Source organism: Pocillopora damicornis, chromosome 13, assembly GCF_964200805.1.
Source record: "Pocillopora damicornis chromosome 13, jaPocDami1.2, whole genome shotgun sequence".
In the NCBI taxonomy this organism is placed as follows: Eukaryota; Metazoa; Cnidaria; class Anthozoa; order Scleractinia; family Pocilloporidae; genus Pocillopora; species Pocillopora damicornis.
In genome coordinates this window covers 5,997,522-6,013,987 of record NC_142682.1, presented here as the reverse complement: position 1 = coordinate 6,013,987, position 16,466 = coordinate 5,997,522, and the positions used below count along the sequence as shown (strand labels likewise).

Genomic DNA, 16,466 nt, shown 5'->3' with positions numbered 1-16,466 from the left:
ACAACCGGCGTAAGGAGTTCTCTGATGCGTTATAAAAATTCATACACGCAATATAAACAGTGGAATTCCTGATCCTATTGAGGAGTTTTAATTGCTTGGGATAAATGTGGACTAATTTGCTGTCTTTGCTTGTCACGTTCATCCCCTGTTTATAGACCTCACTTCCTTATTTTATTTGTTTATTTCTCATTCAGCTGAGAGAAATGTCACGATAGAGATACTTTAAAATCAAATACAGACCAAGATATTTTAAAATCGATTCAGATGGTAGTAGAAAATTGTATGTCGTGTTGGGCTAGGAGAGAAAGTCAGGAGTAATGCCAATGTTGGCTAAGTTCAAAAACAGAGCAACCATTTGGAAACTCAGAAAATCAATTGCCTTGAGCATCTCTTTGTAGAGCCCTCAGAATAGGGCAAGAGAGAAACGAGATGAAATTTAGATTAAGCTTGAAGCAGGAAGTTTCTTTAAAAAGCCTTAAATCATGGCTCATATCATGGCTAATACCAATCATTTTTATTATAAAATTATCCATTGTAAACAGAATTCATCCAAATATCGCTTAAACCGAGTTCGCTGCAATTGTTTGGCTTCCCAGCGCCTCGATGACTCGTTCATCTCGATCATAGCATTTTCAGCAATTCACGCCGACAGTCTTGATAAATATGCGAATCCAACGTTTTTCAGCTAAACTGCCATCCTTTATTTAGTTCCCGTACGTTTACTCCTGACAATTGAAAAAAAGGGAAAAGATAAGTGACTAACTTAAACAATAATATGAATATATATATATATATATATACGTACATGTTTAAACTAAAAAATGTCTAGTGATAACATAAACGCCATTAAAGCGTTTACATAGAAAGTACTCTCATTTTTTTAATCAGTCAATGCTTAAACGAAACTTTCATTTTCATTCAGCAAAACACTGTATAATTGGGTAGAAAGTACTGAAATTAGTCTGAGAAATCTCAGACTCTTTTAAGGTTAAACACAAAAATGTTTATACTGATAAAGCTCTGAAGGAAATTGTAGAAAAAGGAAATGAAATTGATTTACGAGAGCTATTTCCAAACTGAAAAAATCAGTTGTTATAAGCTTATCATAGAGTAAAACGAAGATTATGTTTCAGATGCTATTGACTTTTAAAAAATGAGAAAAACTGATTCTTCAGGTCAGCCGTGAATATCGAAAAGAATATTTAAGGAGGAAGCGTCAGATAAAGAGTAAAACTACATTCGTGCTTAATACACGTGCGTGTGATTGGTTTTGACAGTCTTGTCTTAGCTCGACTTGGACGAAATTACCTGTTTACAAGTGTGGAACTGAAGCGCCTGTTACACATATCATACCGCGATTTGCGAACAATTTTGTTTTTAAAGCTTGAGCACACTGTGAGAGACAGTTGTTTGTTGAAATGGAGAAAGTGTGCTTTCTGATATATTCTGCTCTTCTTGTGCTAACTAGAGCCATTTACGTAAAGAGTGATGCTAGTAAGTACAATCTTTAGACAAACATATACGTTTATTTCTTCTTTTTCTTTTTGAAAGCTTATTATTAAGTATGCCGGCTTGCTTGTTAAGAGAAAAAAGGATGATACTGTAATTGGCCGGACAAATAATGCTTACCGCACTTTAGATATCGCAATTTATTGTTTTTTTAGAGGGCACGGTAACGAATCTTGCAATCTGATTGGTTCTTTACCCGGTCAGTATTTTCCTATCTCTGCCCACGGGCCACGGTAACGCTTTCGTGAGTCGCCGAGTACATCCCAACTTTCGTTGTCATTTTTCATAAATATACCTCGTTTTCCGGCTGGGCAGTATTTTTAAGCAAACACGTCGGTCACTACCTCAAGCCGATAAATAACTTATGAATCCTCCCTTTTCTCTCTATCAAATCACTTTGGTTGACAGAAAAATATTGGTTTCAGAATGAATTTGTATAAACAATAGTGTCATTACGTTGGTTGACAAGCGGCCTAAAAACCGTCTGCAATTAATTTTAATCGTTCACAAAAAGTACCCAGAAAGTTGAAACGTGAGGTATTTGGTTACAGTTAAACTGAACGATGGAACTTTCATTCATTTAATATCTGAATTTTCTCGAGCAATTTGTTCATAGTAAAAAAAAAGCGAGCGAAGTTTTAATTTAAGTTCTACAACAAATATACGCTCCTGGTGAGTCTTTCCAATTCCGTTCAATTTGGACATTTGTACCTTAACTTGGACAACAGAAATTGAAGGAATTGAGAAAAGGCTGCATTAAATTCCCTTGTGTCTCGTTGGAGTGTGCCGTTCGAATTTAGTTTTTGTGAAGGAAAGATCAGAGTTAAACACGCCATTACAGCAAAAAAACGAGCAAACTCCCACAACTTCAAAATAAAAAATTGAATTTACTCACAATTACTTTCCTCGCCGTTTACTTAATGAACAGAGGTAAATCTTCGTACATGAATGAATGGTCGATGAGAGTAAATAATACTTTCCGTTAGATCATTAACTGATTTTTAAGAAAACATTGTCGTGACAGTCCTTGCCAAACTAGTTCTGTTGGTTTTCAAATGTTCCTACGATTTTTTTTTCTTGCGCGCTCTCTAATTGACAGGTGTCAGATTGTGACAGATACTTATAAAAATAATGTTTCAAAGTTTGTTTGGAAGCCTTTTAAATCACCTTTATCTTTACGGAAATGAAAATGTTTCGCTGAGGCATCTCTCTTAAATTTGCATCACCTCTATTTTAACTTCCATTTACTCACTCAAAAATTGTTCAGTTTATGGAAGATCTTGCCGTATTTACGGCCATAAGTCATTCGGGTTCTTTCGGAAAGAATTTCGTCAAGTTTAAAAACAATAAATATGTTATTTGCCGGCTAAGGGTCGGTCCGTATGGTGAAAAACTGTGACCGAGGTCTTGAAAATGCTGCCCTCGGCCTACGGCCTCGGGCAGTATTTTCAAGACCTCGGTCACAGTTTTTCACCATACGGACCGACCCTTAGCCGGCAAATAACATATATATATTCAGACTGTTCCGGCGAATGCTTGGTCATTAACATGAACGCCGTCCGTTGGGACGGCCGAACAAAACACTGCATGCTAGAATTCAAGTCTTAACTAATTATTATTCGAATCGGTCGTGTCAGTTGACTGTCGTTCAGCAGTCGCAGAGTTCGGACAAAAAGAACTGTACGTTTAGTCGCTGTGTTTTCGTTTTCGAATTTTGTAACAGTCGTAGAATTTATCGTCGAAGCACAGGCACCACGAAACCATTTCAAATTTACAATCGATGCGGCCATTTTTTGGTAAAAAAAAAAGCCGAAATTAAGGTTTTGTATTGCTCAAGGGAACCGGTGGAAGAAATAGTTCAATAAAATTAATGCGCAACAGGCATTGTGCTAACTCCACACATTAGCGCTTAGGATCCAACATTAAAATAAACCTAAAATGTATTAAGAAGAATACTTATTCGACAGATCGGTAAGCTATAACCTATAAGGTGGAACTTTGAAAATGGGGCAAATATTCTTCGTAGGAAACTAATCGCATAACAAACAAAAGAAAACAAATAAAAAACGAAAAACAAGAGGCAAAATACAAAACAAAACAAGGAAAACAATAAATTAATTCCAAAAAGAGCTGTTCACATTCGAATACAGTTGAATAAACGTTCACCTAAGTTGGTTTTGGATGCTATTTTACTCCAAAGAATATTAGTGTTAGAGCAGTTTGTTTCTGCTTCTAAACTTGCTCCCAAGGTGTTATCGGCTGATAAGTTAAACAGTTAATGGATAGGTTGTGTCTTTGTTCAATTCTACATTCAGCTCCCGTGAAAAACTTCAGTGGTTCCAGCTACATTTTCTATAGTAGCAATGGTAACTGGTACAATTGGGAAAAAAGCAGAACAATATGTGAACAGTCTGGATATAACCTTGTTTCTATTGAGAGTCGTGAGGAATGGAACTTCCTGAATCAAGCCATCCAAAAAGAGAATACCATTGATTACTTCATAGGCTTGTGGAAAGATCCATCAACTGGAGTGTGGAGATGGTTAAGTGATAACAGCACAGTCAATGCGTCCAATAAAGGAGATTGGCCCTGGGCAAGAGGAGAACCTAACGAGGGAAATGGTGAATCTAACTGCGCGCAAATGTACAGAGATTATCGTAAAGACTTTGGGCGCTATAATGATGTCAGCTGTACTTCACACTTATCCCACGCAGGATTCATATGTGAATTTAAAGGTGGAGGAGGTAATAGACCCTTAATTCACATTACACAAAACTGAGAATAAGAATAGGTCAATCGTATTACGGCCCAGTCCTTCTCTCGGAAGTCAGTTACACCATGGAAGATATTGAAAGATTACATAACATAGTATAAACACTAGATAGACCGTGAAGTCACTTTGGATCCTAATAGTGAGACAATAAGAACTTCTTGTTCAACAGTTTTCTGAATAATTTTGATATATCTATCTATTCATTTATTTATAGGTTTCTCTTTTTTTCCATATACTGTTACCATTGCTTTGCGCTCCCTTTAAAAATGGATAGACAATCACAATATTACAATGACAAGTGAATTTTCATATTCTTGTCTAGAGAAAAAATCAGCGAAGGCGACGGCGTCCACCATAACAGGTAACTGTTGGCGTTGTAATTGTTGAAGGCTTGACCTATGGAATGAATACTGCTTCGAATTCCTATTAGTGCGCTAAACACCAACAAGCGCTCAAATCTGCGTTATTAGCGTGTAAGTAAATAAGGAAGATACTTAATGTTATTAGGGTAACACTCAACAGTAATTTAAATTACTGAAAAACCTGCAGCCCTCTTTAAATAAACTATGACGCAATCAAAAACCTACACCTAATAATAGAAACTAGAGATTTTTTGTTTTGTTGTTTTGTTCTGTTTTTCTTCTGACAACAGTCCTTCTCAGGACATCACTCACCCGTACGATCAAACTACACTATTACATGAGAAATGAATCGTTGATAATTCCAAAGTTCATAAAGCGCAAGTTCTGGATCGAATGTCTAGTTTCATTATTTAGTTGTTTACTAGATAGTTGCACTTGATTTTAAATTTATTTTGATCATCAAACTGATTAAACGTTTCACTTTCGCGGTGAGAATTGCAAGATATAACCTCGGGATAGAACGTGTTTTGATCGATTATAAGAAGTATTTATCAAGAGCGACGGACGAGGATGGCATAGTATTTTTTCAAAAAGAACTAGAGGATAGTAGTGATCAAATTTATGTATATTGAATAATGTTGGCTTTACAAACATATCAAAGAACTCTACATCCTTCACTATCCTTTATCTAGTTGTAGCTTTAAAGCTGTTTCCTTTGTGTCAATCGGGTCAGTACGGGTATGTTGCATGAGAAAATTGTTGGATTTCTACGATGTACTGACTGAATTTATTCACTGTTTTTGATATATTACACTTCTTGCTCGTTCAAGTTAAATATTAAATGAATTGGAAAGATTCAAAACAGCTTTTAGTTAATTAATGTAACTCTCAGTGCCCGACACCGACATTGAATCTGTGAATCAAATACCTACTCCTGGGTATGTTAATGCTTGAGTGGATCCGAATGCATCTGAAACTGACAGCAGTTAAAATATATCAAGTTATCTAAAAGGCCATTGGCCATGTATACATGAATAAGAGAGAAACAAGAAGTTAGATGAAGGGGAAAACTCTTGAGTTGAAGCTTTTTCCTTAACTATGGCGTAAAGTTTCCAAAAAAATACCTTACCTTGTCGACTTCAATCCCGCGGGCAAAACTTTTAAGACTTAAACATTGCACAAAAGTATCCAACACAATACACTCCTAATTTACTTGAATTAAACCAAAACACTTCGCTTCCCCTTTGATAGTCTAAAGCTAAAGAAAGAGAAAAGCTGAAATTAACACTTCGTGTTTTTTTTTCTCATTCTAAATTTTTCTAATTGCCTGTTCTTGATTGCGTGATCTCTCGTCATTCATCCGCTGTTTCCTTCCAAGTCACACCTTGAGAGACTGGAAATTGCGTCGGATTCTTAATTGGTAGCTCATGCGTAACTTTCTCTTTCGTGCTGTTTTAAACATCCTCATTCAAAGCACTGAACAGTGGATTTAGTGAAAGTGTATGTGAATGATTTCTTCGGAGTTGATTTGGTACTGTCTAGAACAGGTAAGTGAGAGAGGAACATTAGATAATTCTGAAGTTCATAAAGTGCAAGCACTTAATTGCATGTCGAGTTTCATTATTTGGTTACGAGAGATAGTGGTGTTTGATTTTAGATTTAATCTCAAGCACTTTACTTTCCAATAGAATTAAGAGAAAAAGAATTCTTGAGCGAAGAATCTCGGGATAAAATGCGTTTTGATTTCTAGGGAAAATTTTTTTATCAAGATTTGCAAGCCGAGTAACGGACGAGGATAAAATAATTTGCAATGAGAAAGTAGCAGTTGGCGTGTGAAATCATTGATGATCAAATTTATGTATACTGTGCAATGTTGGTTTAATAATCATGTTTAATAATCCAACATCCTCCTCTAGCTTTCATCCAGTTGTAGTTATATTGCTCTTTGCTTTGAATTCATATCGACGGTACGCTGATCTTCATGAAGCGGAAAAACTATTGTAATGTATAGCGTGACTGGCGTGACTAATTGACGTCACGGTAAACTGCACATGACATGCAATTTATAATAAAGTTCGGATATAACGCGCACTGTCATTGGTTGAAAGAGCGTCCTCTATGAGAGTATAGAGCATAAAGCTGAGCTCCATCACGCCATCTGCCAAATTGGACTATGTTTGACCTTTACCGGGACTTTTCTCTAGCCTTTTTTCGTTAATTAAAAGTGAAATTTCGAAACAAGCGAGCCGGCAAGTAGCAACAGAACAACCAAACAAAGGTTTATAAACATGCCAGGCGCCGTAATTGACGTTATTATAATGTGAGCAGAGACGAAAATCCTCAAAGAGAAAACGAAATGGACAGTCCGAGTTTTGAAGGTTTTCACGCTCAGTTAGATTGCAAGCTCACGAATGGTAATAAAAATCAAACACAGCTAACACTCGTATAGCATATAAAGTTCGAGTTCAAAAACAAAACAGAACAACACAGGAGTGATAAAAAATATAGCCAAAGTGGCATAACTGTTAAAAATTCATACTAATCATGACGGTGTCATGCTGAGGTCCAACGTGGCTAGCTCAGAGATCGCCAGTGAAGCAAGCCTCAGAAATTACATGGACCGCCCTTTGAGTGAACAACTAAGAGCTTGCTCTGATGTCCTTACCGATGAGTTGAGTGGTGAAGGCCACGTCAGTCACTGCAACCGAGTTTTACGGCTCTATCATCCCGAGCAATCTTCATGTTCCGGTGAATTCGGCTGTCGTTCATTTGTAAAACTCGCCTTGAGCAGTTTGTTTACTATTTGTCTTGTGAAAAAACTTGCGTGTTTTTATGAACCACAATTCGGCCGGATTTCACTGAACATTTCACCTCCACATTCTGTATTAGAGACTGAAAAAACTTCATGCAAAAGTGTTACATTCGACCTGCCAAACCATTAAAGTATGTAAACAATTGCAGAATGTGAACTTTGATGGTACTCAAGAGGTGGGAAGAGAATTGTAGGGAGAAACACTCGACTACGTCTCGTGTTTCTCTCTACACTTCTTTCGTGCTCTAGCCGCTTCCTGCGTGCTTTACAACAGAACAGAGCATCGTCAAGGCTTCTCTATTTATTAAGTATAACGCAACCCAGGCGTGTTCCATGGAAAAATTAACAGATTTATACAATGTGTTGACTTTTTAGTATATTACACTGCTTGCTTGTTTAAAAGAAAGTCATGTGAATTCTAACGATTGTCTCCGAGAAAAATCAAAACTGATTTTCTGCACATAACAGGTTACCCAGTTAACGGTGCATTCTCCCACAGACACATAGAGACACACTTCACTTTCACTAATTATTAGTCCAACTTTTAAGTAATTGTGTTCTTTTAGATGGAGAGAGGCTATGTTCGTGTTATACCTTCAATAGAAGACAATGGACATGGCCAAATGCAAGGGACTCCTGTAAATCCAACAATAAAACACTCGCAGTGATGGAATCAGAGCAGGAATGGCAATTAATTAAAAATGAGATTAAAAAAAAATCAGGCAACCGATTTGATGAATGGTTTGTAAGCTTGGAAAAAAATTCAATAACAACGAGATGGACACGGATCAATGGTAAATCTCTGACTATTGACAAATGGTTTAAAGACTTCATGAGTAGAGGCTTCCATTATGGAAACAGGTCCATATTTTATTGATCTGTTGCAACATTTTTGCTCTAAGTTCGACTTTCTCTAATTTTGAACTGAGAAAAACTTTCATTTAATTGTCGCTATGGAGCTGTATGTCTCTTGTAGATCGCTACAGCTTCCCTTATTGATTGAAAATGTCGTGCAACGATCGTTGTCCAACATGGCGTGACAAATTTGCCATCGATCAAATGTGACACAAAATTTCAATCTATCTTAGTTCCGAATTTTTACGAGACTTTTCGGAAAGAAGACCTTTCTCGCAATTTGCCTTAACACAGTGCATGCTGTACAACCCAATATCCCTTTGCTTTACTTGAATTAAACCAGAACACTTTGTATCTCTTTTAATAATCTAAAGCTAAAGAGAAAAGCTGACATAAACATTTAGTGTTGTTTTTTCTCATTCTAAATTTTTCTCATTGCCTGTTCTTGATTCACATTTTCCTTCAAGTGTTATCTCTTGTCAAACTTTCGCTGTTTCCTCCCAAGTCACACCTTGACTGACCGGAAATTGCGTCGGAATCTCATTTAGTCGTTCAAGCGCAACTTTCTGTTTCGTGGCGTAATAAACATCCTCATCCAAAGCTTTGAACTATGGATTTAGTGAAGGGGTATTTATTAATACTTCTCGGAATTGATTTGTTTCTGTCGAGAACAGGTAAGTGAGAGAGGAATATTTGATAATTCTAAAGTTCATTAAGTGCAAGCACTCAATCGTATGTCGAGTTTCATTACTGGGTTACTACGGATAGTGGCGTTTCAGATTTATTCTGAACGTCAGACTGATCCAGCAATTTACTTTCGAGTTGAATTGATAGAAAATGAATTCTTGAGTGAAGAATCTTGAGATAGAATGCGTTCTGATTGATTACGACAAAGGCTTTTAAGACTTGCAAGCCGAGCGACGGACGGGGATGAAATAATTTGCAATGAGAAGGAAGTGGCAGGTTGCGTGTTTAACCATTGATGATCAAATTTCTGTATACTGTATAATGTTGGTTTAGTAATCATGTTAAATAACCAAACATCCTCCGTTAGCCTTCATCCAGTTGTAGCTATAAAGCTGTTTGCTTTGTATTCATCGCTGATCTCCACACAGTTGCGAAACGATTGTAATATATGGCGTGACTAACGTGACAGATGACGTCACATGACATGCAACGTGTAACGCAACCCAGGCGTGTTGGATGGGAAAATTAATGCATTATACATTGTACTGACTTTTACTTTAATCTCTGTTTTTAGTATATTACACTGCTTGCTTGTTTAAATGAAAGCTATGTGAATTAAAACGATTTGAGAGAGTCTTACATAATCTGACTTTAAGCGCTCGAAGGTTGACATTTGGTCGCTATTTCCTGGATCTCCTTCTGTGTCAATTAAATCCGCTTCAGAGTGGGGAATGATGATGATGATGATGATGATAACGATTTTCTCCAAGAAATATGATTTTCTTCTCGTTACAGTTAACCCAGTAAACAGTGCATTCTCTCACAAACACCTAAAGACACATTTCACTGTCACTAATTATTAGTCTTCTATGTAATTGTGTTATTCTAGATGGAGAGAGGCTATGTTCGTGTTATACCTTCAATAGAAGACAATGGACATGGCCAAATGCAAGGGACTCCTGTAAATCCAACAATGAAATACTCGCAGTGATGGAATCCGAGCAGGAATGGCAATTTATTAAAAATGAGATTCAAAACAAATCAGGCAACCCATATTATGAATGGTTTATAGGCTTGGAAAAAAATTCAACAACAAAGAGATGGTCTTGGATCAATGGTAAATCTTTGACTATTGACAAATGGTCTAAGATGCTCAACAATCCTGAACCACGTGATTCTTACGGGCTGATTCATAAGGAATATCCACCAGGATTTAAAGGATCATTTAGTACCTTTAGGGTCGACCTACGAAGAGGATGGATTTGCGAGAAAGAAACAGGTATTGATCAGTACCAGATAGACTAAAATGTATTTTTTAGTCATACGCCGTTGTGAAACACTAGTTTGAATTTTCTAAAGACTAAACTCACCCCCCCCCCAACCCTTCCCCTTCCTTTATCTTTCTTGTCCCAACCCACTCTTTCCGAAGGCCGCCTATTGCGATCACCTCACCACTAATAGTCCTTCACCATCAAGGAGGCAGACCGTGATCAGTCGCATATTTACTTAAAGTTTCGTAAATTATAGGGACGTGACATAGAAACTTTTTAACTCATTCGAGGTATTGAGTTAGCTTGAGAAACAGTACACTTCTCTAGAGTCAGCATCGGGATATCACTCGAGAAATGTATAGTTGTAGGGACAGTAGTTATGTTTCTTTAACAGCCACCTGTCGAGGGATTTGCTTCGTCCATCCTGTTCCGACAAGCACAAGTCCTCCTAAAACATCAGCTGGGACAAAAGCTGTGACTACACAAGGCAAAACATCATCTGGGACAAAAGCTGTGACTACACAAGGCAAAACATCATCTGAACATAAAAGCAGTGCTTTATCAGGTAAGATAACAATCGATCATGTATCATGATCATGTATCATGATCATGTCTATGCGAGACTTTCAAGCAGCCCTCTCTCTCTTTCCATTTCTCTCCATGTGTTATCCTGTTTCAGTGAGGTCAACCTAATTATCAGCTCGACTTTTATTTCTTTAAGCTTTGTTGACGGTTCAAACTTCCCCGACGACCAAATTTCCAGTTGTGACTAAGGTCGATGACATCAAGAAAGACACCAACTGCTTTTCCCATTATCTGGCAATCGTTATTTTATCAGCATTGTTGTTTATAGTCATGATCATCCTCGCTGTGGTTTTGATACTGCTTCGAAAAAAACAACCAGAAATAGGTACTCGGACTTTATTTGCATTTTCCTTTAAATTCAACTTGACTTTATGCCATCTCTATTATCAAGGTAATTTAGGGGCGAGCTTGATTGACATATCATTCAGTCATGATTCAACAACAATTCTAGAGATATATATGAATGTAATTGACAAAGAAACTAAATGTTAATAAAAGTAGTGAAAGAAGGTGAAAAAATAAACAAAGGAAACATTAATAATGGTAAATAACTAAAATAAAAAATAAAAAAAACAGAAAGATAAAGCGAGTTGTGGCGAAGAAATGAATTACACCCTCTAAGTCTAAAGTGTCGTGGACTTCAATGTTATGCTGCCTTGGAAAACTGAATGGTTCTGGACAAAATCATACTTATAGGATCATAAAATTACGCTGCAATAAATCCGAGTAAAATGACTGTCTTAGATGACGTGCTCAAAGGAAATGGTTGGTCACATCACCAGTAAGCTTCGCGACTACCTCTTCGCTGTCAAGTTGTTAATTTGTTAACCCAAAGTATCAAGTGTACGTATGTGTTCTACTAAAATGCTGCCGACAAATCGGAAGTTTGGCGTCATTTTGTTTTTCCAACAACCTAAATTGAAACCTTTCGAAGAAAACAAAAGTTCTTTATTTCTGTGTTTGCTGCTAACGATGGTATTTGATTTCATCCACCAGCCTCAAGAAACAAAGGTGTCAAAACGTAAGTTGCTTCTGTGTCACTTTTATTCGTCATTTATTCAGTCTGGTATACATGTAAATTAGGGCCGAGTGTATCTCTTAAACAATACATAAAAATTATTCGGAAGGAAAATATTTTTTCTGTGACATCCGTTTTAACTATTCACTCAGTTTGTTTTTGAGTGTAACAAAAAGTTTTCGGCCGTTTTGGGACGGTAGAAAACTTACCCAGAAATGCAGATACAGATGGCTCTATGCTTTAAAAAGTGACAAAAGTCAGAAAGCCGATGTAGCTGTATTCGCTTAAAAGCCTGTGGACAAGAGCCTATATAATATCATAGATTTGTGCTATTCCCATATTTGCTTACTTGGAAGCAGAAATGCTCGAAAAAGAGAGCTTCTAAGTATTGGTGGGACGATTATGGTGATATAACTTGCAGGACAAACATTTAATTAGCGCTTTTGATAGGCTGAAACTAGTTTTCTCATGTCTATCTATGCAGAATTCGTCATTCCTATCGAATTCATTCCATAGTAAAATTGAAAATTTCACGAAGGCGATCGACTCGATCGATACTGCGTTACACGGGAGTTTAGGCTCCGTTCTAGAACTCCGTAAATAATAAGGCATATAACCTCTAACCTTTGGTTAGTGTTTTTTGTGTTATTTTTGTTCTCTGGTGGCGATTCTAAGCCATTTTGTTGGATTTTAGCTGCGCTCTCATTCAACTATTGCCCACTGACTCTCTCTCCAAAATCGCGCGATTCTCAGACTAAACCACGTCTTTTTGCTTCAAGACTCTGCATCACTAAAGCCAAATACTTTTTGTTTAAGTTTATCAAAAAATATTTCATAAAAGTTCTGCCTTCGAGGGAACAATTCAGCGAGAATTTCAAATAACCGGCCAGTGCGAAGCCAATCGAGCCCGCAGCAAGAACTTCTCGTTACGACACGGGCTACCTGGACTCGAGTCAAATTCCCTGAGAGAGCAACCCCATGTCTGACTTACTAGACCAAGTACATCACGTCGGCTTATAATACACACTTATAATAAGCATTGTAAAATCATCCTTTTTTTAGAGATCTTGGGCCTCTGTAGCTGAAGGCCACAGAAAGAGGTTTCCAAAGAATGCTCTTAGGTTATCTAATAAGTTGAGTAGATATCACATTCATGAATATTCGCCAAATAAATATGGGGTGCTGCTCGTTGTTCGTTGTTTAAAGTTTTAAAAATTTTGTTCGTCTTACTTTTGCCGTCAGTCTAATTCCATTTTTAGAAGTCATTAATATTGAACATGGACCTTTTCACTATTTTCTTTATGTTTTTGTTTGTTTGTTTATTTGTTTGTTTTTAATTTTTTCTCTCTTTCCACAGGAGTCAACGAGACTTTCAAGAGAGCTTAGCATTAAATACTTTGAATATTGATGCCCGGCCAGAGTTTGCTTCGAGAAATGGAACCGGGATTGAGAGGCTCCGTACTGAACCGCTTGTCCAACAGGAGGGTGTGTACATTGCCCTGTCTCCGGAGTCAATGATGGTAATTATACTTACAACAAAATTAGAGTTTCTCAATATGAGCCTTATTCAAAAAGGGACTAAAGGATGTGCCATACATTGTACTTCCTTTTTTCAATTTTTTAGCTGTTCTTCTTTGCTCTCTGCATGTGCCCCTTTCCCTGCACTTATATTGCTACTCTGACGCACCTTGACTTTGGTCTTTTAACATAGAACTTTCCATATTACATAAGTTTTATTGTTTTACCCATTTACCATTATTTTTCATCAATTTTTTTACCCATTTAAATCCTTATTTTCCTTTATATCTGTTTCAAACTTCACCTGTTTGATTATGACCATTTCAGGAATGGCGGGTAAAGGGGTCTCATTTGGAAACAGGCAATGAGTTTTAAGCGCAGTGTCTAATAAAACATTCATTAGAAATGTATTTGAATGAATGTCTAATTTTCACTTGGCAGTGTTTATGGTTTCCTTCAATTTTTTTTCATTTGCACCGGCGATTTTAGTCGTGTTTTCCAGCATTACCAAGCCTGCCAAGTCGATAATAACACAATTTTTGTAACATATAACACTGAATATTTTGCAGACCTCTGAGAACGATGGTTCCCGAACGTACACTTCCCTTGTGAAATCAACAGAAGACAGTGACATTGAATATGTGAATCAAATAACTGCTGCTGAATATGTAAATGCTTGTTAAAGGATCGTTCGTAAGACGATTAGTGCTAATCCTAAGAAGCTGAGGTAAAATCATTCTACAGAGCTGGTATAGCTGCTGTCAGCTGATTTGAGAGTGTGCCAGTCCACGAGAGCACCAGATGCTAAATGCCATCTCACCGATTTCAGTTAAAATTTGCCTACCGTTGACACTGAGCTAGTTCAATCGCGCTTTGAGCTAATTGGTCCTCGAACTTATGTTCAATGTATATAGACGGTAAATTGATTGATAAGTAAATACATGAAAATTATGGAATTTGAATGATCAAGTAGTTTTATCAAGGCTATTATCTTATTGGTTCCAAATGCATTCTAAACTAATTGCAGTTAAAATAAATACAGTTAAAATATATCAAGCTATCCAAAAGGCTACCGACCATATATACACGAATAAGATAGAGACAGGAAATCAATGACCGGAAATTGCGTCTTTATTTTAAATGGTCGTTCAAGTATACCTTTCATACACTTTTGTGGCGTTTCAGATATCCTCATCTAAAGCATTGAACGATTTAGCGAAGGCGCTGGTATTTATACTTCTTGGAGTCGATTTGTGACTGTCGAGAGGAAGTATATGTGTAAGGAAACGTTGATGATTCTAAAGTTCATGAAGCTCAAGCTCTTGATCGAATGTCTGGTTTCATTATTTAGTTGTTTTCTAGAAAGTGGTGATCGATTTTAGATTTATTTCGATCATCAAACTGATTGAACACTTCACTTTCGCGGTGAATCAAGAGAATTTCGAGATAAACCTCAGGGTAAAACGCGTTTTGATTATAACAAGAATTTATCAAGAGCGACGGACAAGGATGGCATTTTTTTTTTTTTTGGAGTAGGAATTAGTGACGATGATAATGATCGTTACACGGTAGAATCTGGGTATGAGATTAGACAAAGACGTACACTGACCCGTTATGCAAAAAATGAGCTGCTGATAGATAATGGCATTCAAAAATGTATTCGAATCTTGGTTAAAGGAGAAAGTTTTCTATGACTTGAATGATCTGACTTTGCTTCCTAAAAGTACTGGTTGCGAGCAATTTGAAATTCCTAGCGAAATGATAAACAAACTTGTAACAGTCTCAGTCCTTGAAATGCGTCAACCACTTTAAAATCTTTAAACAATGAAATGACACAAATTAAAATTGTTCATTCAACTGTGCCGTTGAACTATTTAGCTTCATGTTATTCTATTCCAACTGTTTGATTTCCGCAATGGCCAATACCAAGTCACTTATTCAATTGTAACAAAATTAGGAAGGAAGTTAAAGTGTCAACCGCAAACCGTTTAACCGGAAGGAACAACCACTTGTTTTTGACCTTCACTTTATGTTTCATCGATATTGTTCGACACTTGAGTGAACTTCGGCCGCTTTAATTTCGCATCTTCCCTCTCTAGAAAGAGGAAGAATGTTTAAAACTTTTCCATTTTCTAAGTCTTCAATGTTTTCACAACCTACCCGTTTCGTGTGATCAAAATACCAAATTACGCAAAGTAAGACCCGAGAATAACCTGGACAGCTAAGGATGGCGAGTACTGACGTGAGTGGAGCCGACCAACTTGAATATCTATGCTAATTTTGACATGATATTCGAACCGTAACTTCGGTATGCTTCAGGTGTCTGTCTGATTTCTTTTCATGCTAGGCTGTAATGGAGATTACGTCTTGCTAACTTTTTTTATGGTTGGGGTTGGCTATCATGATACTTTACAGGCCCACCGAATAAAGGAAGGTAACTGTCCAATATTTCCGTGGTTTTGATTTTCAGTCGCAAGTTTTGAAAAATGGTCTGTTTGCATAACTCGATGGTTGAAGGAAACTACTTAAAACAGTGGAGGGAACCCTCCTGAAGTAGATGAAACCATCAACCTCGTGCCTAGGGCTTTTTAAGATAGCCAGATGTTTCTTCAGGGTGACTGCAATTATTGAAAACTGACAGAGAGACTCGTAAAGTTGATGTAGACACTTCATGGAAGACAGCTCATCATCAGGCCAAAGGGCAGAAAGAACAATGAACAGTCAGGCATGGGTGCTTTAATCCTTTATACCCTAAGAGCGATAAGCATCTAATTTCTTCCAACACTATAACCCCTTGAATCAACTTTTAAGGTTGTGAGAATAAAAGAAATGATTGTGAACTCAAAAGTTCTTGATTATTAAACAAATTCTCCTTGTAATTGTCATAGGACATCTATGAAGGATTGTAGGAAGAATTTGCATACTGATGACACGGTGTAAAGGGTTAAGACACCCACATTTCTTAATGAGAAAAGGAGCTCAACAAGAGTAGAGTTAAAAAAAAACGTAACGATATCAGGTAGAGGAAGGAGTCTCCACACAGGAACATGTGGCTATCTCTCCTTGTTCGTGACGG

At 37.1% G+C, this 16,466-nt stretch overlaps 1 protein-coding gene across 1 annotated transcript; it reads left to right on the top strand.

Moving 5' to 3' along the window:
* The first annotated feature begins 1,294 nt into the window (after positions 1-1,294).
* LOC149035194 (uncharacterized) lies at positions 1,295-14,905 on the top strand. Its single transcript, XM_089192091.1, has 9 exons — positions 1,295-1,494; positions 3,825-4,253; positions 4,605-4,643; positions 9,888-10,277; positions 10,664-10,756; positions 10,991-11,179; positions 11,851-11,875; positions 13,230-13,392; positions 13,960-14,905. The coding sequence occupies exons 1-9, from the start codon at positions 1,419-1,421 to the stop codon at positions 14,071-14,073; spliced, it is 1,518 nt and encodes a 505-aa protein (XP_089048217.1). The 5' UTR covers positions 1,295-1,418; the 3' UTR covers positions 14,074-14,905.
* Positions 14,906-16,466: the final 1,561 nt, after the last annotated feature.

Coding starts and splice junctions, on each gene's coding strand:
- LOC149035194 (XM_089192091.1), top strand. CDS start 1,419: ATGGAGAAAGTGTGCTTTCTGATATATTCTGCTCTTCTTGTGCTAACT. Junction 4,254..4,604: donor TGAATTTAAAGGTGGAGGAG/GTAATAGACCCT, acceptor ATTCTTGTCTAG/AGAAAAAATCAGCGAAGGCG. Junction 10,278..10,663: donor GATTTGCGAGAAAGAAACAG/GTATTGATCAGT, acceptor TTTCTTTAACAG/CCACCTGTCGAGGGATTTGC.